The sequence below is a fragment of the Heterodontus francisci genome, chromosome 49, assembly GCF_036365525.1.
Source record: "Heterodontus francisci isolate sHetFra1 chromosome 49, sHetFra1.hap1, whole genome shotgun sequence".
NCBI classification, from domain to species: domain Eukaryota; kingdom Metazoa; phylum Chordata; class Chondrichthyes; order Heterodontiformes; family Heterodontidae; genus Heterodontus; species Heterodontus francisci.
Window position 1 is genome coordinate 8,957,959 of NC_090419.1, and position 25,921 is coordinate 8,983,879.

The window sequence follows — 25,921 nt, forward strand, 5'->3', positions numbered from 1 at the left end:
CACACCCCTCACTGTAACACTCTGATATATCCCACACCCCTCACTGTAACACTCTGATATACCCCACACCCCTCACTGTAACACTCTGATATATCCCACACCCCTCACTGTAACACTCTGATATACCCCACACCCCTCACTGTAATACTCTGATATATCCCGCACTCCTCATTGTAAGATACTGATATACCCCACACCCCTCACTGTAACACTCTGATATACCCCACACCCCTCACTGTAACACTCTGATATACCCCACACCCCTCACTGTAACACTCTGACCGATCCCGCACTCCTCATTGTAACACTCTGATATATCCCACACCGCTCACTGTAACCCTCTGATATACCCCACACCCCTCACTGTAACACTCTGATATACCCCACACCCTTCACTGTAACACTCTGATATATCCCACACCCCTCACTGTAACACTCTGATATATCCCACACCCTTCAGTGTAACACTCTGATATATCCCACACCCCTCACTGTAACCCTCTGATATATCGCACACCCCTCACTGTAACACTCTGATATACCCCACACCCTTCACTCTAACACTCTGATATATCCCACACACCTCGCTGTCACACTCTGATATATCCCACACCCTTCAGTGTAACACTCTGATATATCCCACACCCCTCACTGTAACCCTCTGATATATCGCACACCCCTCACTGTAACACTCTGATATATCCCACACACCTCGCTGTAACACTCTGATATATCCCCACACCCTTCACTCTAACACTCTGATATATCCCACACACCTCGCTGTAACACTCTGATATACCCCACACCCTTCACTGTAACACTCTGATATACCCCACACCCTTCACTGTAACACTCTGATATATCCCACACCCCTCACTGTAACACTCTGATATATCCCACACCCCTCACTGTAACCCTCTGATATATCCCACACCCCTCACTGTAACACTCTGACCTATCCCGCACTCCTCATTGTAACACTCTGATATATCCCACACCGCTCACTGTAACCCTCTGATATACCCCACACCCCTCACTGTAACACTCTGATATACCCCACACCCTTCACTGTAACACTCTGATATATCCCACACCCCTCACTGTAACACTCTGATATATCCCACACCCCTCACTGTAACACTCTGATATATCCCACACCCTTCAGTGTAACACTCTGATATATCCCACACCCCTCACTGTAACCCTCTGATATATCGCACACCCCTCACTGTAACACTCTGATATACCCCACACCCTTCACTGTAACAGTCTGATATACCCCACACCCCTCACTGTAACACTCTGATGTATCCCACACCCCTCACTGTAACGCTCTGATATACCCCACACCCCTCACTGTAATGCTCTGATATATCCCACACTCCTCACTGTAACACTCTGATATACCCCAGACCCTTCACTGTATCACTTTGATATATCCCACACCCCTCACTTTAACACTCTGATATATCCCACACCCCTCACTGTTACACTCTGATATACCCCACACCCCTCACTGTAATGCTCTGATATATCCCACACTCCTCACTGTAATGCTCTGATATACCCCACACCCCTCACTGTAATGCTCTGATATATCCCACACTCCTCACTGTAACACTCTGATATATCCCACACCCCTCACTGTAACACTCTGATATACCCCACACCCCTCACTGTAACACTCTGATATACCCCACACCCCTCACTGTAATGCTCTGATATATCCCACACTCCTCACTGTAACACTCTGATATACCCCACACCCCTCACTGTAATGCTCTGATGTATCCCACACTCCTCACTGTAACACTCTGATATATCCCACACCCCTCACTGTAACACTCTGATATACCCCACACCCCTCACTGTAACACTCTGATATACCCCACACCCCTCACTGTATTGCTCTGATATATCCCACACCCCTCACTGTAACACTCTGATATATCCCACACCCCTCACTGTAACACTCTGATATATCCCACACCCCTCACTGTAACACTCTGATATACCCCACACTCCTCACTGTAACACTCTGATATACCCCACACCCCTCACTGTAACACTCTGATTTACCCCACACCCCTCACTGTAACACTCTGATATATCCCACATCCCTCACTGTAATGCTCTGATATATCCCACACGCCTCACTGTAACACACTAATGAATTCCATACTCCTCACTGTTCTTTTGGGCCTCCTTATCTCGAGAGACAATGGATACGCGCCTGGAGGTGGTCAGTGGTTTGTGAAGCAGCGCCTGGAGTGGCTATAAAGGCCAATTCGAGAGTGACAACCTCTTCCACAGGTGCTGCAGAGAAATTTGTTTGTCGGGGCTGTTGCACAGTTGGCTCTCCCCTTGCACCTCTGTCTTTTTTCCTGCCAACTACTAAGTCTCTTCGACTCGCCACATTTTAGCCCTGTCTTTTTGGCTGCCCGCCAGCTCTGGCGAACGCTGGCAACTGACTCCCACGACTTGTGATCAATGTCACAGGATTTCATGTCGCGTTTGCAGACGTCTTTAAAGCGGAGACGTGGACAGCCGGTGGGTCTGATACCAGTGGCGAGCTCACTGTACAATGTGTCTTTGGGGCTCCTGCCATCTTCCATGCGGCTCACATGGCCAAGCCATCTCAAGCGCCGCTGACTCAGTAGTGTGTACAAGCTGGGGATGTTGGCCGCCTCGAGGACTTCTGTGTTGGAGATACGGTCCTGCCACCTGATGCCAAGTATTCTCTGAAGGCAGCGAAGATGGAATGAATTGAGACGTCGCTCTTGGCTGGCATACGTTGTCCAGGCCTCGCTGCCATAGAGCAAGGTACTGAGGACACAGGCTTGATACACTCGGACTTTTGTGTTCTGTGTCATTGCGCCATTTTCCCACACTCTCTTGGCCAGTCTGGACATAGCAGTGGAAGCCTTACCCATGCGCTTGTTGATTTCTGCATCTAGAGACAGGTTACTGGTGATCGTTGAGCCTAGGTAGGTGAACTCTTGAACCACTCCCAGAGCGTGGTCGCCAATATTGATGGATGGAGCATTTCTGACGTCCTGCCCCATGATGTTGGTTTTCTTGAGGCTGATGGTTAGGCCAAATTCATTGCAGGCAGACGCAAACCTGTCGATGAGACTCTGCAGGCATTCTTCAGTGTGAGATGTTAAAGCAGCATCGTCAGCAAAGAGGAGTTCCCTGATGAGGACTTTCCGTACTTTGGACTTGGCTCTTCGATGGGCAAGGTTGAACAACCTGCCCCCTGATCTTGTGTGGAGGAAAATTCCTTCTTCAGAGGACTTGAACGCATGTGAAAGCAGCAGGGAGAAGAAAATCCCTAAAAGTGTGGGTGCAAGAACACAGCCCTGTTTCACGCCAGTCAGGATAGGAAAGGGCTCTGATGAGGAGCCACCATGTTGAATTGTGCCTTTCATCTTGTCATGGAATGAGGTGATGATACTTAGTAGCTTTGGTGGACATCCGATCTTTTCTAGTAGTCTGAAGAGACCACGTCTGCTGACGAGGTCAAAGGCTTTGGTGAGATCAATGAAAGCAATGTAGAGGGGCATCTGTTGTTCACGGCATTTCTCCTGTAGCTGATGAAGGGAGAACAGCATGTCAACGGTCGATCTCTCTGCACGAAAGCCACACTGTGCCTCAGGGTAGACGCGCTCGGCCAGCTTCTGGAGCCTGTTCAGAGCGACTCGAGCAAAGACTTTCCCCACTATGCTGAGCAGGGAGATTCCACGGTAGTTGTTGCAGTCACCGCGGTCACCTTTGTTTTTATAGAGGGTGATGATATTGGCATCGCGCATGTCCTGTGATACTGCTCCCTCGTCCCAGCACAGGCAAAGCAGTTCATGTAGTGCTGAGAGTATAGCAGGCTTGGCACGCTTGATTATTTCAGGGGGCATGCTGTCCTTCCCAGGGGCTTTTCCGCTGGCTAGAGAATCAATGGCATCACTGAGTTCCGATTTGGTTGGCTGTATGTCCAGCTCATCCATGACTGTTGAGGCTGGGCTGCATTGAGGGCAGTCTCAGTGACAACATTCTCCCTGGAGTACAGTTCTAGGTAGTGCTCAACCCAGCTGTAATACCCTGATATATCCCACACCCCTGACTGTAACACTGATGTATCCCACACCCCTGACTGTAACACTGATATATCCCACATCCCTCACTGCAACACTGATGTATCCCACACCCCTGACTGTAACACTGATATATCCCACATCCCTCACTGCAACACTGATATATCCCACACCCCTCACTGTAACACTGATATATCCCACACCCCTCACTGTAACACTCTGATATATCCTACACCCCTCACTGTAACACTCTGATAGATCCTACACCCCTCACTGTAACACTCTGATATATCCCACACCCCTCACTGTAACACTCTGATATATCCCACACCCCTCACTGTAACACTCTGATATATCCCACACCCCTCACTGTAACACTCTGATATACCCCACACCCCTCACTGTAACACAGTGAAATATCCTACACCCCTCACTGTAACACTCTGATATATCCCACACCCCTCACTGTAACACTCTGATATATCCCACACCCCTCACTGTAACACTCTGATATATCCCACACCCCTCACTGTAACACTCTGATATACCCCACACCCCTCACTGTAACACTCTGATATATCGCACATCCCTCATTGTAACACTCTGATATATCCCACACCCCTCACTGTAACACTCTGATATATCCCACACCCCTCACTGTAACACTCTGATATATCCCACACCCCTCACTGTAACACTCTGATATATCCTACACCCCTCACTGTAACACTCTGATATATCCCACACCCCTCACTGTAACACTCTGATATATCCCACACCCCTCACTGTAACACTCTGATATACCCCACACCCCTCACTGTAACACAGTGATATACCCCACACCCCTCACTGTAACACTCATATATCCCACACCCCTCACTGTTACCCTCTGATATATCGCACACCCCTCACTGTTACACTCTGATATACCCCACACCCTTCACTGTCACACTCTGATACACCCCACACCCCTCACTGTAACACTCTGATATATCCCACACCCCTCAGTGTAACACTCTGATATGTCCCACACCCCTCACTGTAACACTCTGATATACCCCACACCCCGCACTGTAATGCTCTGATATATCCCACACCCCTTACTGTAACTCTCTGATATACCCCACACCCCTCACTGTAACACTCTGATATACCCCACACCCCTCACTGTAACACTCTGATATACCCCACACCCCTCACTGTAACACTCTAATATACCCCACACCGCTCACTGTAGCACTCTGATATACCCCACACCCCTCACTGTAACACTCTGATATTTCCCACACCCTTCACTGTAACACTCTGATAAACCCAAACCCTTCACTGTAACACTCTGATATACCCCACACCCTTCACTGTAACACTCTGATATACCCCACACCCTTCACTGTAACACTCTGATATACCCCACACCCTTCACTGTAACACTGTGATATATCCCACACCCCTCAATGCAGCACTCTGATATACCCCACACCCTTCACTGTAACACTCTGATATACCCCACACCCCTCACTCGAACACAGATATACCCCACACCCCTCACTGTAACACTCTGATATATCCCACACCCCTCACTGTAACACTCTGATATATCACACACCCTCACTGTAACACACTGATATATCCCACACCCCTCACTGTAACACTGATATATCGCACACCCCTCACTGTAACACTCTGATATATCCCACACCCTCACTGTAACACACTGATATATCCCACACCCCTCACTGTAACACTCTGATATATCGCACACCCCTCACTGTAACGCACTGATATATCCCACACCCCTCACTGTAACACTCTGATATATCGCACACCCCTCACTGTAACACTCTGATATACCCCATACCCTTCACTGTAACACTCTGATATATCCCACACCCCTCACTGTAACACTCTGATATATCCCACACCCCTCACTGTAACACTCTGATATATCCCACACCCCTCACTGTAACACTCTGATCTACCCCACACCCTTCACTGTAACACTCTGATATATCCCACACCCCTCACTGTAACACTCTGATATACCCCACACCCCTCTCTGTAACACTCTGATATACCCCACACCCCTCATTGTAACACTCTGATATATCGCACACCCCTCACTGTAACACTCTGATATACCCCTCACCTCACTGTAACACAGTGATATATCGCACACCCCTCACTGTAACACTGATATTTTGCACACCCCTCACTGTAACACTCTGATATATCCCACACCCCTTACTGTAACACTCTGATATACCCCACACCCCTCACTGTAACACAGTGATATATCCCACACCCCTCACTGTAACACTCTGATATACCCCACACCCCTCACTGTAACACTCTGATATACCCCACACCCCTCACTGAAACAGTGATATATCGCACATCCCTCACTGTAACACTCTGATATACCCCACACCCCTCACTGTAACACACTGATATACCCCACTCCCTTCACTGTAACACTCTGATATACCCCACACCCTTCACTGTAACACTCTGATATATCCCACACCCCTCACTGTAACACTCTGATATACCCCTCACACCTCACTGTAACACAGTGATATATCGCACACCCCTCACTGTAACACTGATATTTTGCACACCCCTCACTGTAACACTCTGATATATCCCACACCCCTTACTGTAACACTCTGATATATCCCACACCTCTCACTGTAACACTCTGATATATCCCACACCCCTCACTGTCACACTCTGATATATCCCACACCCCTCACTGTAACACAGTGATATATCCCACATCCCTCACTGTAACACTCTGATATATCCCGCACCCCTCACTGTAACACAGTGATATATCGCACACCCCTCACTGTAACACAGTGATATATCCCACACCCCTCACTGTAACACAGTGATATATCCCACACCCCTCACTGTAACACTCTGATATATCCCACACCCCTCACTGTAACACTCTGATATATCCCGCACCCCTCACTGTAACACAGTGATATATCGCACATCCCTCACTGTAACACTCTGATATATCCCACACCCCTCACTGTAACACTCTGATATATCCCACACCCCTCACTGTAACACTCTGATATACCCCACACCCCTCACTGTAACACTCTGATATATCCCACACCCCTCACTGTAACACTCTGATATATCCCGCACCCCTCACTGTCACACTCTGATATATCCCACACCCCTCACTGTAACACTCTGATATATCCCACACCCCTCACTGTAACACTCTGATATACCCCACACCCCTCACTGTCACACTCTGATGTATCCCACACCCCTCACTGTCACACTCTGATGTATCCCACACCCCTCACTGTAACACTCTGATATATCCCGCACCCCTCACTGTAACACTCTGATATATCCCACACCCCTCACTGTAACACAGTGATATACCGCACACCCCTCACTGTGACACTCTGATATATCCCACACCCCTCACTGTAACACTCTGATATATCCCACACCCCTCACTGTAACACTCTGATATACCCCACACCCCTCACTGTAACACAGTGATATATCCCACACCCCTCACTGTAACACTCTGATATATCCCACACCCCTCACTGTAACACTCTGATGTATCCCACACCCCTCACTGTAACACTCTGATATATCCCACACCCCTCACTGTAACACTCTGATATATCCCACACCCCTCACTGTAACACTCTGATATACCCCACACCCCTCACTGTAACACACTGATATATCCCACACCCCTCACTGTAACACTCTGATATACCCCACACCCCTCACTGTAACGCTCTGATATACCCCACACCCCTCACTGTAATGCTCTGATATATCCCACACCCCTTACTGTAACACTCTGATATACCCCACACCCCTCACTGTAACACTCTGATATACCCCACACCCCTCACTGTAACACTCTGATACACCCCACACCCCTCACTGTAACACACTGATATATCCCACACCCCTCACTGTAACACTCTGATATACCCCACACCCCTCACTGTAATGCTCTGATATATCCCACACCCCTTACTGTAACACTCTGATATACCCCACACCCCTCACTGTAACACTCTGATATACCCCACACCCCTCACTGTAACACACTGATATACCCCACACCCCTCACTGTAACACTCTGATCTATCCCACACCCCTCACTGTAACACTGAAATATCCCACACTCTGGACTTACCCTCCGTGTCTGAGCTGTAGCTTACTGAAACAGCTCCTCTGTGTCCATGCATGGCTGACGTCAGGGAATGCCCACACTGCTGGGAGTTTGAGGAGGTGCAGGTGATGACAGACGGCCGCATCTGTGGAGCAATGAAAGGACAGCACAAGTGATTTCTCGGCTGGAGCTGGCCAGAATCTCCCGGGGGTGGGGGGTGGTAGGCCTGAACGGTCACCCTTTGACCCCTGCACCCTCGAATTGAATCCAAAATCTGATTGCGTTTGGGGCAGTCTGCATCTGTCTGCTGTCTCGGAGGGTGAAATGTGTTTGCCAGTCACAATCTGGTTGACATCGACACAAATTTGAATTACTCTGTCCAGTTTTGGTCTCATTGCCTGCGGAAGGATATACTTGTCTTAGAGAGAGTTCAGTGAAGGTTCACTCGACTGGTTCCTGGGGTTAGGGGGTTTTCCGAAGCGGAAAGATAGAGTATAACGGGCCGATATTCCCTGGCATTTAGGGGAATGAGAGATGTTCTCTTTGAAGATTCTGAGAGACATTTGACAGGGTAAATACTGAGAGGCTGTTTCCCCATTGGCTGGAGGGTCTCGAACAAGGGGTCACAGTCTCAGGATAAAGGGATTGGCCATTTTGGACTGAGATGTGGAGAAATTTAATCCCTCGGAGGGTTGTGAATGTTTGGAATTCTCTCCCCCCCCCACCGCCCAGAGAGCTGTGGATGCTCCGTCGTTGAGTACATTCCAGACTGAGATCGAGAGGTTTTTCAGCACTGGGGGAATGTGGACATTGAGGTTGAAACCCAGCCATGATCGTATTGAATGGGCGGGAGTAGGATTGAGTGGGGCGAATGGCCTCCTCCTATTTCTGATCTAGCAATTGCTTCCTTGAAGGATCTTCCAGAATTGGAGAAGGGACTCGGATAAAGTGCAGCGGCTGCTGAAGTATGAAATTCTTTCTGAAGTGCCTGTAACACGAGGCTGCAGACGTTCGGATGAGATGAAGGTCACAGAGGGTGGAGACCAGAGGTCGGGCCCCAGCAGGAGGATTGTGTCCAGCTCCAGGTCCCACGCGTTAGGACGGATGTCGAGGGCCTCGGGGAGGGTGCGGAGGAGATTTACTAGAATGGTCCCAGGGATGAGGTACTTCAGTTAATGTGGAGAGGCTGGGATTGTTCTCCTTAGAGCAGAGAAGGTTAAGGGGAGATTTAATCGGGGCGTTCAAAATCAGGAAGGGTTTTGATGGAGTGAATAAGGAGAAACTGTTTCCAGTGGCGGGAGGGTCGGTAACCAGAGGGACACAGATTGAAGATAATCGGGAAAAGAACCAGAGGGGGAGGGGAGGAGAGTTTTTTTGACGTAGTGAGTTGTTGTGATCTGGAACGCGCTGCCTGAAAGGGCGGTGGAAGCAAATTCAATAGTAACTTTCAAAAGGGGAATTGGGGAAATACTGGAAGGGGAAAAATTTACAGGGATGTGGGGGAAAGAGCAGGGGGAGGGATTAATTGGATAGCTCTTTCAAAGAGCCGGCACAAACACAATGGGCCGAATGGACTCCTCCTGTGCTCCATGATGGTAGTGTTTGATGGAGACAGTGTCGAGGGAGCTTTACTCTGTATCTAACCCCCGTGCTGTACCTGTCCTGGGAGTGTTTGATGGGGACAGTGTAGAGGGAGCTTTACTCTGTATCTAACCCCCGTACTGTACCTGTCCTGGGAGTGTTTGATGGGGACAGTGTAGAGGGAGCTTTACTCTGTATCTAACCCCCGTGCTGTACCTGTCCTGGGAGTGTTTGATGGGGACAGTGTAGAGGGAGCTTTACTCTGTGTCTAACCCCCGTGCTGTACCTGTCCTGGGGAGTGTTTGATGGGGACAGTGTAGAGGGAGCTTTACTCTGTATCTAACCCCCGTGCTGTACCTGTCCTGGGGCGTGTTTGATGGGGACAGTGTAGAGGGGGTAGTGGAACCAGCCTGCAAGTCCTTAAACGAAGCAGCTGAAGAGATTTGCCATTGAAACAGGACAGGGGACTTCCCAATGTTTCTCCGTTTTATTTTGAACTGCCCAGCTTGATCCCGTTGGATGACCACGGCCTCCAAGCTAGGCCGCGTGCCCCCAAACCTCTCCTCCCGGCGGCCCTGCCCTCAAAGCCACCTGGTGCCTTACCTGTTGGAGCATGCTCGGAGGCAGTGGGCCCGTGGGGTTAGAGGTCAATCTGCTGAGGCCTGGCCGTTTCTTGATCAGGGCCAGCGGCTGGTCCGACGGAGGGCCCCGGGCCTGCGCGGGAGGCTCGTAACTGTGGCCTGGCTGAGAGGAGGCGGCTGGGCCCAGGCCTTTCCCCCGCCCGTTGCCCCTGAGGCTTTCTCCGCTGACGGGCTTGTCCCTGTGGCGTGAAACAGTGGGGGGGGAAAAGAAAAGGAAACGTGAACAAATGCACGAGCGGAAGAAATTTCCTTGTCAAGGTCATCTCGCTGGTCGCGTTAAATACGGGTCAGGTGTTGCCAGGTTTCCTCGATGGGGCCAAAAAGATTGATGCGTGGCGAGCCACAAGAGCGGCCAATCGGAGAGCACGCCGGGATTTGCTGTGCGTCAGCCTCGCACCCTCCCCCCCAACTCCCGTCTTGGGTGCAGGAGGAGAGGGGGAAGGACCCAACCCCACGAAAACACCAGCCAAGGTCTCGTTGGGATCAAGGTCGTATAAAAATTGACGGGCCTTCATTTTGATGGAGCACATTTAGCGCTGGGGGTTTGATGGGAGGGGGAGGTTAAAGGTCACGAGGACACTGAGTGGACAGGTAAAAGGGGCGAAACGGTTCGATAGACCCCCGCCAAAGCCTCCTACACATTCACTTCAGTGGAAAGACCATCCAAGCGAATTACATGGACTCCACAGCACAGGAACAGGCCATTCGGCCCATCTGCTCTGGTGCTGGTGTTTCTGCTCCTCACGAGCCTCCTCCCATCCCCGATTTCATCTCCCCCCTATCACCATATCCTTCTATTCCTTTCTCCCTCGTGTGTTTATCCAGCTTCCCCCTTAAATACATCGATACTATTCACCTCAACCACTCCCTGTGGGAGCGAGTTCCACATTCTCACCACTCTCTGGGGAAAGGAGTTTCTCCTGAAGTCCCCATCGGATTTATTGGTGACTGTCTTATATTGATGGCCCCCGAGTTCTGGTCTCCCCCCACAAGTGGAAACATCTTCTCTATGTCGAGATCTCTGCCCTCCTCCAATTCTGGCCTCTTGACCATCCCCCGATTCCCATCGCTCCACCATTGGCGGCCGTGCCTTCAGCTGCCTGGGGCCCTAAGCTCTGGAATTCCCTCCCTAAACCTCTCCACCTCTCTCTCTCCTCCTTTAAGACGCTGCTTAAAACCGACCTCTTTGACCGAGCTTTTGGTTGCCCGTCCCTAATATCTCCAGATGTGGCTGGGGGTTGAATTCTGTCTGATTCACGTTCCTCTGACGCACCCATTCCACTACATTATAGGCGCTAGACAAATGCGTGTTTGTAGCCCCGTCTGGTACTTACAGCATGAGCAAGGCCAGGGGCCTCCCAGTTTTGGGATGGTGTTCTTTCACCGATTGGCTAATACCGCTGGGCTCCGCTGGATGCTTGCGTTTGATTGGACAGCTGGGTGGTGGCCCAGTCCTGTGATTGGTCCCCAGCTGCTGCCTGTCGGCCGATTTCAGACTCTGGTGCCCTGGAGTATGGAGGAAGCGACAGTCAGTCTTCACCGGCGTTCTCAGTGAGCCTCTCTTTTCCACTGCCTCCTCTCACTCAGTTGCTACGAGCCAACTCAGAGTGTGTGGGCCTAACATCTATCAGAACTGGTCAAGAGGTGTGGGCACACATAACCAGTTCAAGCTCAGGATAGAGGGAGCTTTACTCTGTATCTAACCCCCGTGCTGTACCTTGTCCTGGGAGTGTTTGATGGGGACAGTGTAGAGGGAGCTTTACTCTGTATCTAACCCCCGTGCTGTACCTTGTCCTGGGAGTGTTTGATGGGGACAGTGTAGAGGGAGCTTTACTCTGTATCTAACCCCCGTACTGTACCTGTCCTGGGAGTGTTTGATGGGGGACAGTGTAGAGGGAGCTTTACTCTGTATCTAACCCCCGTGCTGTACCTGTCCTGGGAGTGTTTGATGGGGACAGTGTAGAGGGAGCTTTACTCTGTATCTAACCCCTGTGCTGTACCTGTCCTGGGGAGTGTTTGATGGGGGACAGTGTGGAGGGAGCTTTACTCTGTATCTAACCCCTGTGCTGTACCTGTCCTGGGAGTGTTTGATGGGGGACAGTGTAGAGGGAGCTTTACTCTGTATCTAACCCCTGTGCTGTACCTGTCCTGGGAGTGTTTGATGGGGGACAGTGTAGAGGGAGCTTTACTCTGTATCTAACCCCCGTACTGTACCTGTCCTGGGAGTGTTTGATGTGACAGTGTAGAGGGAGTTTTACTCTGTATCTAACCCCGTGCTGTACCTGTCCTGGGGAGTGTTTGATGAGGACAGTGTAGAGGGAGCTTTACTCTGTATCTAACCCCCGTACTGTACCTGTCCTGGGGAGTGTTTGATGAGGACAGTGTAGAGGGAGTTTTACTCTGTATCTAACCCCGTGCTGTACCTGGCCTGGGGAGTGTTTGATGAGGACAGTGTAGAGGGAGCTTTACTCTGTATCTAACCCCCGTACTGTACCTGTCCTGGGGAGTGTTTGATGAGGACAGTGTAGAGGGAGTTTTACTCTGTATCTAACCCCGTGCTGTACCTGGCCTGGGGAGTGTTTGATGAGGACAGTGTAGAGGGAGCTTTACTCTGTATCTAACCCCCGTGCTGTACCTGTCCTGGGAGTGTTTGATGGGGACAGTGTAGAGGGAGCTTTACTCTGTATCTAACCCCCGTACTGTACCTGTCCTGGGAGTGTTTGATGGGGACAGTGTAGAGGGAGCTTTACTCTGTATCTAACCCCCGTGCTGTACCTTGTCCTGGGAGTGTTTGATGGGGACAATGTAGAGGGAGCTTTACTCTGTATCTAACCCCCGTGCTGTACCTTGTCCTGGGAGTGTTTGATGGGGACAATGTAGAGGGAGCTTTACTCTGTATCTAACCCCCGTGCTGTACCTGTCCTGGGGAGTGTTTGATGGGGGACAGTTTAGAGGGAGCTTTACTCTGTATCTAACCCCTGTGCTGTACCTATTGTGACTCTCTCATGCTCATTACCTCACAGTCTCAGACTGACACAATAACCGATTCTCTTTCTCTCTTTAATGCAGTATCACACGCACGTGAATCAGACAGAATTGCACCCTAAGCAGCATAAACGTGGCAGTTAACCACAGTGGATGCATTGGTGATCATCTTCCAAAATTCTATAAATTCCGGAGCGGTTTCTGAAGATTGGAAGGTAGCAAATGTACCCCCACTATTTAAGAAAGGAGGGAGAGAGAAAATGGGGAACTACAGACTTGTTAACTTTCCATCTGCAGTCGGAGAAAGGCTACAGTCTATTATAATGGATGTGATAACTGGACACTTAGAAAGTAGTGATATGATTGAGCAGGGTCAACATGGATTTATGAAAGGGAAATCATGCTTGACAAACCTGTTGGAGTTTTTGAGGATGTTACTTGCAGAATAGATAAAGGAGAACCAGTGGATGTGGTGTATTTGGATTTTCAGGAGGCTTTTGATAAGGTCCCGCACAGGAGGTTAATAAACAAAATTAGAGCACATGGGATTGGGGGGAATATACTGCAATGGATTGAGAATTGGTTAACAAACGGAAAGCAGAGAGTAGGAATAAATGGGTCATTCTCAGGATGGCAGGCTGTTACTAGTGGGGTACAATAAGGATCAGTGCTGGGGCCCCAGTTATTCACAATCTATATCAATGATTTGGATATGGGAACCAATTGCTGCTAACACAAAACTAGGAGGGAATGTATGTTGTGAGGAGGATGCAAGGAGGCTTCAAGGGGATTTGGACAGGCTCAGTGAATGGGCAAGAACATGGCTGATGGAATATAATGTGAATAAGTGTGAATTTATCCACTTTGATAGAAAAAACAGAAATGCAGACGTATTTCTTAAATGGTGAGAGGTTGGGAAGTGTTGATGTCCAAAGAGACCTGGGTGTCCTTGTTCACGAGTCACTAAAAGCTAGTCTGCAGGTACAGCAAGCAATTAGGAAGGTAAATGATATGTTGGCCTTCATCACTAGGGGTTTTGAGTACAGGAGTAAAGATGTCTTGCTGCAGTTGTATAGAGCCTTGGTGAGACCGCACCTGGAGTATTGTGTATAGTTTTGATCTCCTTATCTAAGGAAGGATATACTGGCCATAGAGGGAGTGCAACGGAGGTTCACCAGACTGATCCCTGGGATGGCGGGATTGTCTTATGAGGAGAGATTGAGGAAACTGGACCTGTATTCTTTCGAAGAATGAGAGGTGATCTCATTGAAACTTACAAAATTCTTACGAGATGTGACAGGGTGGATGTGGATAGGATGTTTCCCCTGACTGGTGAGTCTAGAACCAGGGGTCACAGTCTCAGAATAAGGGGTCAGCCATATTAGACTGAGATGAGGAGGAATTTCTTCACTCAGAAGGTGGTGAATCTTTGGAATTCTCTACCCCAGAGGGCTGTGGAAGCTCAATCATTGAGTATATTCAAGACAGAAATCGATAGATTTCTAGATATTAAAGATATCAAGGCATACGGAGAGAGTGTGAGAAAATGGCATAGAGGTAGATGACCAGCCTTGAACTGGTGAATGGTAGAACAGACTTGAAGGGCCAAATGGCCTTCACTAGCTCCTGTTTCCTAAGTTCCTATCAGGTGATATTAGGGACGGGTGACCAAATCCTTGGTGAAACAGGTCGGTTTTTAAGCAGCGTCTTAAAGGAGGAGAGAGAGAGGCAGAGAGGTTTGAGGGAGGGAATTCCGGTGCTCAGGGCCCCAGGCAGCTGAAGGCACGGCCGCCAATGGTGGAGCGCTGGGAATCGGGGGATGGTCAAGAGGGCGGAATTGGAGGAGGGCAGAGATCTCGGAGGGTTGTAGGGTCTGGAGGAGGTTACAGAGATAGGGAGGGTTGTAGGGGCTGGAGGAGGTTACAGAGATAGGGAGGGTTGTAGGGGGCTGGAGGAGGTTACAGAGATAGGGAGGGTTGTCGGGGCTGGAGGAGGTTACAAAGATAGGGAGGGTTGCAGGGCCTGGATGAGGTTACAGAGATAGGGAGCGTTGTAGGGGCTGGAGGAGGTTACAGAGATAGGGAGGGTTGTAGGGGCTGGAGGGGGTTGTAGGGGCTGGAGGGGGTTACAGAGATAGGGAGGGTTGTAGGGCCTGGAGGAGGTTACAGAGATAGGGAGGGTTGTAGGGACTGGAGGAGATTACAGAGATAGGGAGGGTTGTAGGGGCCGGAGGAGGTTGCAGAGATAGGGAGAGTTGTAGTGGCCGGAGGAGGTTACAGAGATAGGGAGGGTTGTAGTGGCCGGAGGAGGTTACAGAGATAGGGAGGGTTGTAGGGGCCGGAGGAGGTTACAGAGATAGGGAGAGTTGTAGGGACTGGAGGAGGTTAAAGAGATAGGGAGGGTTGTAGGGGCCGGAGGAGGTTACAGAGATAGGGAGGGTTGTAGTGGCCGGAGGAGGTTACAGAGATAGGGAGGGTTGTAGGGGCCGGAGGAGGTTACAGAGATAGGGAGGGTTGTAGGGGCTGGAGGAGGTTACAGAGATAGGGAGGGTTGTAGGGGCCGGAGGATGTTACAGAGATAGGGAGGGTTGTCGGGGCCGGAGGAGGTTACAGAGATAGGGTGGGTTGTAGGGGCCGGAGGAGGTTACAGAGATAGGGAGGTTTGTAGGGACTGGAGGAGGTTACAGAGATAGGGAGGGTTGTAGGGGCCGGAGGAGGTTACAGAGATAGGGAGGGTTGTAGGGGCTGGAGGAGGTTACAGAGATAGGGAGGGTTGTAGGGGCCGGAGGATGTTACAGAGATAGGGAGGGTTTTAGGGGCCGGAGGAGGTTACAGAGATAGGGTAGGTTGTAGGGGCCGGAGGAGGTTACAGAGATGGGGAGGGTTGTAGTGGCCGGAGGAGGTTACAGAGATAGGGAGGGTTGTAGGGGCCGGAGGAGGTTACAGAGATAGGGATGGTTGTAGTGGCCGGAGGAGGTTACAGAGATAGGGAGGAGAAGCGACGCCACGGAGGGATTTGAAAACAAGGATGAGAATTTGCAAATCGAGGCTTTGCTTAACGGGGAGCCAGTGTAGGTGAGTGAACATTGCGGGACGGTGGGGGAGGGTGCGAGTTAGGACATGGAACAGCAGAGTTTTGGATGAGCTGATGTTTGCAGATGGTTAGAAGGTAAGAGATTGGCCAGGAGAGGGTGGAATAGTCGAGTATGGGAGGTGGCAAAAGTGCAGATGTGGGTTTCAGCCGCAGATGAGCTGAGGCAAGAGGTGCAGCTGGGCGAACTTACAGAGGTGAAAGTCTTTGCGACGTAGGGGATGTGCAGCTGTAGCTTGGAGCTTCAATGGGACACACAACCACACACACACACACACACACACACACACACACACACACACACACACACACACACACACACAATCGCACACACACAATCGCACACACACAATCGCACACACACAATCGCACACACACAATCGCACACACACAATCGCACACACACAATCGCACACACACAATCGCACACACACAATCGCACACACACAATCGCACACACACAGTCACACACACAGTCACACACACAGTCACACACACACAGTCACACACACACAGTCACGCACACACAGTCGCACACACAGTCGCACACACAGTCGCACACACAGTCGCACACACAGTCGCACACACAGTCGCACACACAGTCGCACACACAGTCGCACACACAGTCGCACACACAGTCGCACACTCACTCACACTCACTCACACTCACTCACACTCACTCACACTCACTCACACTCACTCACACTCACTCACACTCACTCACACAACGCAACCGCACAGTCACACTCACACACACCCACACACACAAACTCACTCACACACACACACACACACACACACACACACACACACACACACACAGTCACACTCTCACACTCTCACACTCACACTCTCACACACACACACACACACTCACACTCACACACACACACACTCACACACACACACAGTAACACACACACACACACACTCGCGCACACACTCGCGCACACACTCGCGCACACACTCGCGCACACACTCGCGCACACACTCGCGCACACACTCGCGCACAGACACACACAGACACACACAGACACACACTCGCGCACACACTCGCGCACACACTCGCGCACACACTCGCACACACACACTCGCACACACACACTCGCGCGCGCACAGTCGCGCGCGCACACTCGCGCGCGCACACTCACATAGTCCATTGTCACATTCACACACTCACTGACACATTCACACACACTCACACACACTCACACACACACTCACACACTCACTGACACATTCACACACTCACATTCACACACTCACATTCACACACTCACATTCACACACTCACACACACACTCACATTCACACACTCACATTCACACACTCACTGACACATTCACACACTCACACACTCACTGACACATTCACACACTCACACACACACTCACATTCACACACTCACACACACACTCACACACACACTCACACATTCACACACTCACACACTCACACACTCACACACACACTCACACACTCACTGACACATTCACACACTCACTGACACATTCACACACATTTATACACACACTCACACTCATACACACACTCACACTCATACACACACTCACACTCATACACACACTCACTGACACACTCACAGACACACTCACACAGACACACACACACACATTCAAACACACACATGCGCTCACACACTCACTAACACACACAAACACACACACACTCACACACAAACACACACACACTCACACACAAACACACACTCACTCACACACACACACCACATACACTCACTCACACACACTCTCACACACATACCCTCACTCACTCACTGTCACACACACACACAACCACTCACACAGACACAAACACACTCACTCACACACGCACGCACGCACACACACAAACATCACCTCACTCTTTCACATGCTCCCCCACCCTCACGCACACACTAGCAGTCCCTCACACAAAGACTCGCCGACACACACACACACACACACACACACACACACACACACACACTTCCCTCCGACGCACCCACGCCCTGCCACGACCGCTACCTGCCTCCGTCCCCGGCCGTCCCCTCGCGCTTCCTTCTCACTTACCCTCCAAGATGTACACTCGGAATCCGTTCATCTCCTCGATGTACTGATAATTCATGACTGCCATTCTGAGATTGCCGCACACGTCTGAGGGAGTGAGAGGGAGAAGGGGGAGTGGGTGTGGTGATGATGTGGGGAAAGGCGAATGGGTTCACACTCTGCAGTTCCGGTCCCGGGGATGTTGTCGCTACAGCTCGAGGTGACACAGAGTGGACCTGCTCCCCGTCCAGCAGCCCGTCGCCGGACAGTGAACTTGCATTGCAGTGGGAAACACGGTCGCACGCCCCTTAACCCAACCCCCTACGCCCCTCCTCGATTCAGTCCGAAACCCTTTCCCCTCCGCTGCAGCTCGGAGGAGGGCAGTCACCCCTCGTGCCCACCCTCCCGCAGTCAAGCTTGGCCGCAGGGGCAGATGCACTGTTGCACTTATCCTGGGAGCAGCTCTCTCTCCTGTGCTGAGATATGCAGTTTGAATCATGCAGCACAGAGATCCCCCTCTCGCAATCCCTTGACTCCTCCTCCTGCTGCCCCTCTTCCCGCCCCCCCTCCCCCCCCCACGCCTTCCACAGCTCCTCCATTAACCCCACCACCGCTGGTTTCTTTCCAAAGCCGCTGACTTCCACAGTTGAGAATTTCAGGCCAACGTTCAAAAAAGGACCGCTCCCTGCCGGTGTTGGTGCTCCTCCCACCCTCCCTACTTCATCTCACCACCCCCCCCCCTCCCCCCCCTATCACCACGTTCCCCCTATCCCTCTCTCCCTCAACCATTCCCCCGAGGTAGCGGGTTCCACATTCTGGCCTCACTCTCTTGAGCAGTGCGCACCCTGGCGTCAATGTTTATGCTTCGGCCGATACTGCTAAGCGACAGGCGATTGGGCGATTCGTCTCCCCCCGGCTGCTTGTGGGATCTTGCTGTGCCCGGGTCGGCCGCCGCCTCTCCTAAGTGACGACAGCGTCCAGGGCTTCGGAATGGAGGTCTCTCTCGTCGTCGGCGGGAACGCGGAGGTTTCTGCTAGGCGGGGTACCGGGACTGAGCGCTCCTCCCGAGAGGGGGTGGGCACCGGGTGGTGGCGAGGGGCCGAATGGCCTCCTCTCCGGCCGTCAGAGGCCACGCCGCCGCCCTCAGGTGGATGGAGGAGGGAATGAGCCCCCCAGCTGGGCTGCACCCAGGCGCGCGTCCTGCTCCCCGTATAGAGAAACAACTGCATGACAAGTTGTGCGGAGAGTGGGGGTGGGGGGGGGGGTCCAGCAATACACTCAGCCCTGTGTGCCAGAGTGCTCATCTCGGGCACACTCTGCCTGCAGCAGCCTGTCCCGACACGCTGGCCCTCCCTGCACAGCGGATGGCTGTTTTCTCTTCCCAGTTGGATCTGTTGCAGCCGGGCACCAAGTGAGGGGCTGGGGGAGGGGCAGCTCTGACAGGTGGGACCAGTACATCCTCAGCCAAAGATATCCCTGTTCACAACACCTGCCCCCTCTCTCATTCTCTCTCTGTCTCTGTCTCTCTGTCTGTCTCTGTTTCTCTCTTCTATCTCTGTCTCTCTCTCTCCGTCTCTGTCTCTCTCCGTCTCTGTCTCTCTCCGTCTCTGTCTCTCTCCGTCTCTGTCTCTCTCCGTCTCTGTCTCTCTCCGTCTCTCTGTCTCCCTCTCTGTCTCGCTCCCTCTCTGTCTCGCTCCCTCTCTGTCTCTCTCCATCTCTTTGTCTCTCTCCGTCTCTATCTCTCTCCATCTCTCTGTCTCTCTCCGTCTCTCTGTCTCTCTCCGTCTCTGTCTCTCTCCATCTCTCTGCCTCTCTCCGTCTGTGCCTCTCTCCATCTCTGTCTCTCTCCATCTGTCTGTCGCTCTCCGTCTCTCTGTCTCTCTCCGTCCCTGTCTCTGTCTGTATCTCTCTCCATCTCTCTGTCTCTCTCCGTCCCTGTCTCTGCTCTCTCTGTCTCTGTCTCTGCTTGTCTCTATTCTGCTCTAGCTCCCTTACCTGCTCCTTCTCTCATGCTGCCTCTCTTTCTGTCTTCCTTTGTACATCTTTCCATCTCAGGCTCTGCCTCGATTTCTCTTTACGTCTCTGTGTTTCTCCCTGTTTCCCTCTCTCTCTCTCTCTCTTTACCTCTTTCAGTCTCCTTCGGTCCTTCTCTCTATTGCTCTGTCTTTCTGTGTGAAAATGGTGTAAAAGGGGTCCCCGATGGGGAGACTCTCTCTATAAAAGGGGTTCCCGATGGGGAGACTCTCTCTATAAAAGGGGTTCCCGATGGGGAGACTCTCTCTATAAAAGGGGTCCCCGATGGGGAGACTCTCTCTATAAAAGGGGTCCCCGATGGGGAGAATCTCTCTATAAAAGGGGTCTCCGATGGGGAGAATCTCTCTGTAAAAGGGGTCCCCGATGGGGAGACTCTCTCAATAAAAGGGGTCTCCGATGGGGAGAATCTCTCTGTAAAAGGGGTCCCCGATGGGGAGACTCTCTCAATAAAAGGGGTCTCCGATGGGGAGACTCTCTCTATAAAAGGGATCCCCGATGGGGAGACTCTCTCAATAAAAGGGGTCTCCGATGGGGAGACTCTCTCTATAAAAGGGATCCCCGATGGGGAGACTCTCTCAATAAAAGGGGTCTCCGATGGGGAGACTCTCTCTATAAAAGGGATCCCCGATGGGGAGACTCTCTCTGTAAAAGGGGTCCCCGATGGGGAGACTCTCTCAATAAAAGGGGTCTCCGATGAGGAGACTCTCTCTATAAAAGGGGTCCCCGATGGGGAGACTCTCTCTATAAAAGGGGTCCCCGATGGGGAGACTCTCTCTGTAAAAGGGGTCCCCGATGGGGAGACTCTCTCAATAAAAGGGGTCTCCGATGGGGAGACTCTCTCTATAAAAGGGGTCCCCGATGGGGAGACTCTCTCTATAAAAGGGGTCCCCGATGGGGAGACTCTCTCTATAAAAGGGGTCCCCGATGGGGAGACTCTCTCTATAAAAGGGGTCTCCGATGGGGAGACTCTCTCTATAAAAGGGATCCCCGATGGGGAGACTCTCTCTGTAAAAGGGGTCCCCGATGGGGAGACTCTCTCAATAAAAGGGGTCTCCGATGAGGAGACTCTCTCTATAAAAGGGGTCCCCGATGGGGAGACTCTCTCTATAAAAGGGGTCCCCGATGGGGAGACTCTCTCTGTAAAAGGGGTCCCCGATGGGGAGACTCTCTCAATAAAAGGGGTCTCCGATGGGGAGACTCTCTCTATAAAAGGGGTCCCCGATGGGGAGACTCTCTCTATAAAAGGGGTCCCCGATGGGGAGACTCTCTCTATAAAAGGGGTCCCCGATGGGGAGACTCTCTCTATAAAAGGGGTCCCCGATGGGGAGACTCTCTCTATAAAAGGGGTCCCCGATGGGGAGAATCTCTCTATAAAAGGGGTCTCCGATGGGGAGAATCTCTCTGTAAAAGGGGTCCCCGATGGGGAGACTCTCTCAATAAAAGGGGTCTCCGATGGGGAGAATCTCTCTGTAAAAGGGGTCTCCGATGGGGAGACTCTCTCTATAAAAGGGATCCCCGATGGGGGGACTCTCTCTATAAAAGGGGTCCCCGATGGGGAGACTCTCTCTGTAAAAGGGGTTCCCAATGGGGAGACTCTCTCTATAAAAGGGGTCCCCGATGGGGAGACTCTCTCTATAAAAGGGGTCTCCGATGGGGAGAATCTCTCTGTAAAAGGGGTCCCCGATGGGGAGACTCTCTCTATAAAAGGGGTCCCCGATGGGGAGACTCTCTCTATAAAAGGGGTCCCCGATGGGGAGACTCTCTCTGTAAAAGGGGTCCCCGATGGGGAGACTCTCTCTATAAAAGGGGTCCCCGATGGGGAGACTCTCTCTATAAAAGGGGTCCCCGATGGGGAGACTCTCTCAATAAAAGGGGTTCCCAATGGGGAGACTCTCTCTATAAAAGGGGTCCCCGATGGGGAGACTCTCTCTATAAAAGGAGTTCCCGATGGGGAGACTCTCTCTATAAAAGGGGTTCCCGATGGGGAGACTCTCTCTATAAAAGGGGTCCCCGATGGGGAGACTCTCTCTATAAAAGGGGTGTCCGATGGGGAGACCCTCTCTATAAAAGGGGTCCCCGATGGGGAGACTCTCTCTATAAAAGGGGTCCCCGATGGGGAGACTCTCTCTATAAAAGGGGTCCCCGATGGGGAGACTCTCTCTATAAAAGGGGTGTCCGATGGGGAGACCCTCTCTATAAAAGGGGTCCCCGATGGGGAGACTCTCTCTATAAAAGGGGTCCCCGATGGGGAGACTCTCTCTATAAAAGGGGTCCCCGATGGGGAGACTCTCTCAATAAAAGGGGTCCCCGATGGGGAGACTCTCTCTATAAAAGGGGTCCCCGATGGGGGGACTCTCTCTATAAAAGGGGTCCCTGATGGGGAGACTCTCTCTATAAAAGGGGTCCCCGATGGGGAGACTCTCTCTATAAAAGGGGTCCCCGATGGGGAGACTCTCTCTATAAAAGGGGTCTCCGATGGGGAGACCCTCTCTATAAAAGGGGTCCCCGATGGGGAGACTCTCTCTATAAAAGGGGTTCCCGATGGGGAGAATCTCTCTGTAAAAGGGGTCCCCGATGAGGAGACGCTCTCTATAAAAGGGGTCCCCGATGGGGAGAATCTCTCTATAAAAGTGCTCCCCGATGGGGAGACTCTCTCTATAAAAGGGGTCCCCGATGGGGAGACTCTCTCTATAAAAGGGGTCCCCGATGGGGAGACTCTCTCTATAAAAGGGGTTCCCGATGGGGAGAATCTCTCTGTAAAAGGGGTCCCCGATGAGGAGACGCTCTCTATAAAAGGGGTCCCCGATGGGGAGAATCTCTCTATAAAAGTGCTCCCCGATGGGGAGACTCTCTCAATAAAAGGGGTCTCCGATGGGGAGACTCTCTCTATAAAAGGGGTCCGTGATGGGGAGACTCTCTCAATAAAAGGGGTCTCCGATGGGGAGAATCTCTCTGTAAAAGGGGTCCCCGATGGGGAGACTCTCTCAATAAAAGGGGTCTCCGATGGGGAGACTCTCTCTGTAAAAGGGGTCCCCGATGGGGAGACTCTCTCTATAAAAGGGATCCCCGATGGGGAGACTCTCTCTATAAAAGGGGTCTCCGATGGGGAGAATCTCTCTATAAAAGGGGTCCCCGATGGGGAGACTCTCTCTATAAAAGGGGTCCCCGATGGGGAGACTCTCTCTATAAAAGGGGTCTCCGATGGGGAGAATCTCTCTATAAAAGGGGTCCCCGATGGGGAGACTCTCTCTATAAAAGGGATCCCCGATGGGGAGACTCTCTCTATAAAAGGGGTCTCCGATGGGGAGAATCTCTCTATAAAAGGGGTTCCCTGATGGGGAGAATCTCTCTATAAAAGGGGTTCCCTGATGGGGAGACTCTCTCTATAAAAGGGGTCTCCGATGGGGAGAATCTCTCTATAAAAGGGGTTCCCTGATGGGGAGACTCTCTCTATAAAAGGGGTCCCCGATGGGGAGACTCTCTCTATAAAAGGGGTCCCTGATGGGGAGACTCTCTCTGTAAAAGGGGTCCCCGATGGGGAGACTCTCTCTGTAAAAGGGGTCCCCGATGGGGAGACTCTCTCTATAAAAGTGCTCCCCGATGGGGAGACTCTCTCTATAAAAGGGGTCTCCGATGGGGAGACTCTCTCTGTAAAAGGGGTCCCCGATGGGGAGACTCTCTCTATAAAAGGGGTCCCCGATGGGGAGACTCTCTCAATAAAAGGGGTTCCCAATGGGGAGACTCTCTCTATAAAAGGGGTCCCCGATGGGGAGACTCTCTCTATAAAAGGGGTCCCCCATGGGGAGACTCTCTCTATAAAAGGGGTCCCCGATGGGGAGACTCTCTCTATAAAAGGGGTTCCCGATGGGGAGACTCTCTCTATAAAAGGGGTTCCCGATGGGGAGACTCTCTCTATAAAAGGGATCCCCGATGGGGAGACTCTCTCTATAAAAGGGGTCCCCGATGGGGAGACTCTCTCTATAAAAGGGGTCCCCGATGGGGAGACTCTCTCTATAAAAGGGGTCCCCGATGGGGAGACTCTCTCTATAAAAGGGGTCCCCGATGGGGAGACTCTCTCTATAAAAGGGGTCTCCGATGGGGAGACTCTCTCTATAAAAGGGGTCCCCGATGGGGAGACTCTCTCTATAAAAGGGGTCTCCGATGGGGAGAATCTCTCTATAAAAGGGGTCCCCGATGAGGAGACTCTCTCTATAAAAGGGGTCCCCGATGGGGAGAATCTCTCTGTAAAAGGGGTCCCCGATGGGGAGACTCTCTCTATAAAAGGGATCCCCGATGGGGAGACTCTCTCTATAAAAGGGGTCCCCGATGGGGAGACTCTCTCTATAAAAGGGGTCCCCGATGGGGAGACTCTCTCTATAAAAGGGATCCCCGATGGGGAGACTCTCTCTATAAAAGGGGTCCCCGATGGGGAGACTCTCTCTGTAAAAGGGGTCCCCGATGGGGAGAATCTCTCTGTAAAAGGGGTCCCCGATGGGGAGACTCTCTCTATTAAAGGGGTCCCCGATGGGGAGAATCTCTCTGTAAAAGGGGTCCCCGATGGGGAGACTCTCTCTATAAAAGGGATCCCCGATGGGGAGACTCTCTCTATAAAAGGGGTCCCCGATGGGGAGACTCTCTCTGTAAAAGGGGTCCCCGATGGGGAGACTCTCTCTATAAAAGGGGTCCCCGATGGGGAGACTCTCTCTATAAAAGGGATCCCCGATGGGGAGACTCTCTCTATAAAAGGGGTCCCCGATGGGGAGACTCTCTCTATAAAAGGGGTCCCCGATGGGGAGACTCTCTCTATAAAAGGGGTTCCCAATGGGGAGACTCTCTCTATAAAAGGGGTTCCCTGATGGGGAGACTCTCTCTATAAAAGGGGTCCCCGATGGGGAGAATCTCTCTGTAAAAGGGGTCCCCGATGGGGAGAATCTCTCTGTAAAAGGGGTCCCCGATGGGGAGAATCTCTCTGTAAAAGGGGTCCCCGATGGGGAGACTCTCTCTATAAAAGGGGTCCCCGATGGGGAGACTCTCTCTATAAAAGGGGTTCCCTGATGGGGAGACTCTCTCTATAAAAGGGGTCCCCGATGGGGAGAATCTCTCTATAAAAGGGGTCCCCGATGGGGAGACTCTCTCTATAAAAGGGCTCCCTGATGGGGAGACTCTCTCTATAAAAGGGGTCCCCGATGGGGAGAATCTCTCTATAAAAGGGCTCCCTGATGGGGAGACTCTCTCTATAAAAGGGGTCCCCGATGGGGAGAATCTCTCTATAAAAGGGGTCCC

The 25,921-nt window shown here is 51.7% G+C and overlaps 1 protein-coding gene across 1 annotated transcript in view; it reads right to left on the reverse strand.

Moving 5' to 3' along the window:
• LOC137358282 (transcription cofactor vestigial-like protein 4) overlaps positions 1–18,692 on the reverse strand; it is a 43,118-nt gene extending 24,426 nt beyond the window's left edge. The window contains exons 1-4 of the mRNA XM_068024195.1: positions 18,629–18,692; positions 11,816–11,987; positions 10,444–10,660; positions 8,284–8,404 (exon numbers count right to left, since the gene is read on the reverse strand). Coding sequence (XP_067880296.1) covers positions 8,284–8,404; positions 10,444–10,660; positions 11,816–11,987; positions 18,629–18,692 — 574 coding nt within the window. The remainder of the gene's footprint in view (positions 1–8,283; positions 8,405–10,443; positions 10,661–11,815; positions 11,988–18,628) is intronic.
• Positions 18,693–25,921: the final 7,229 nt, after the last annotated feature.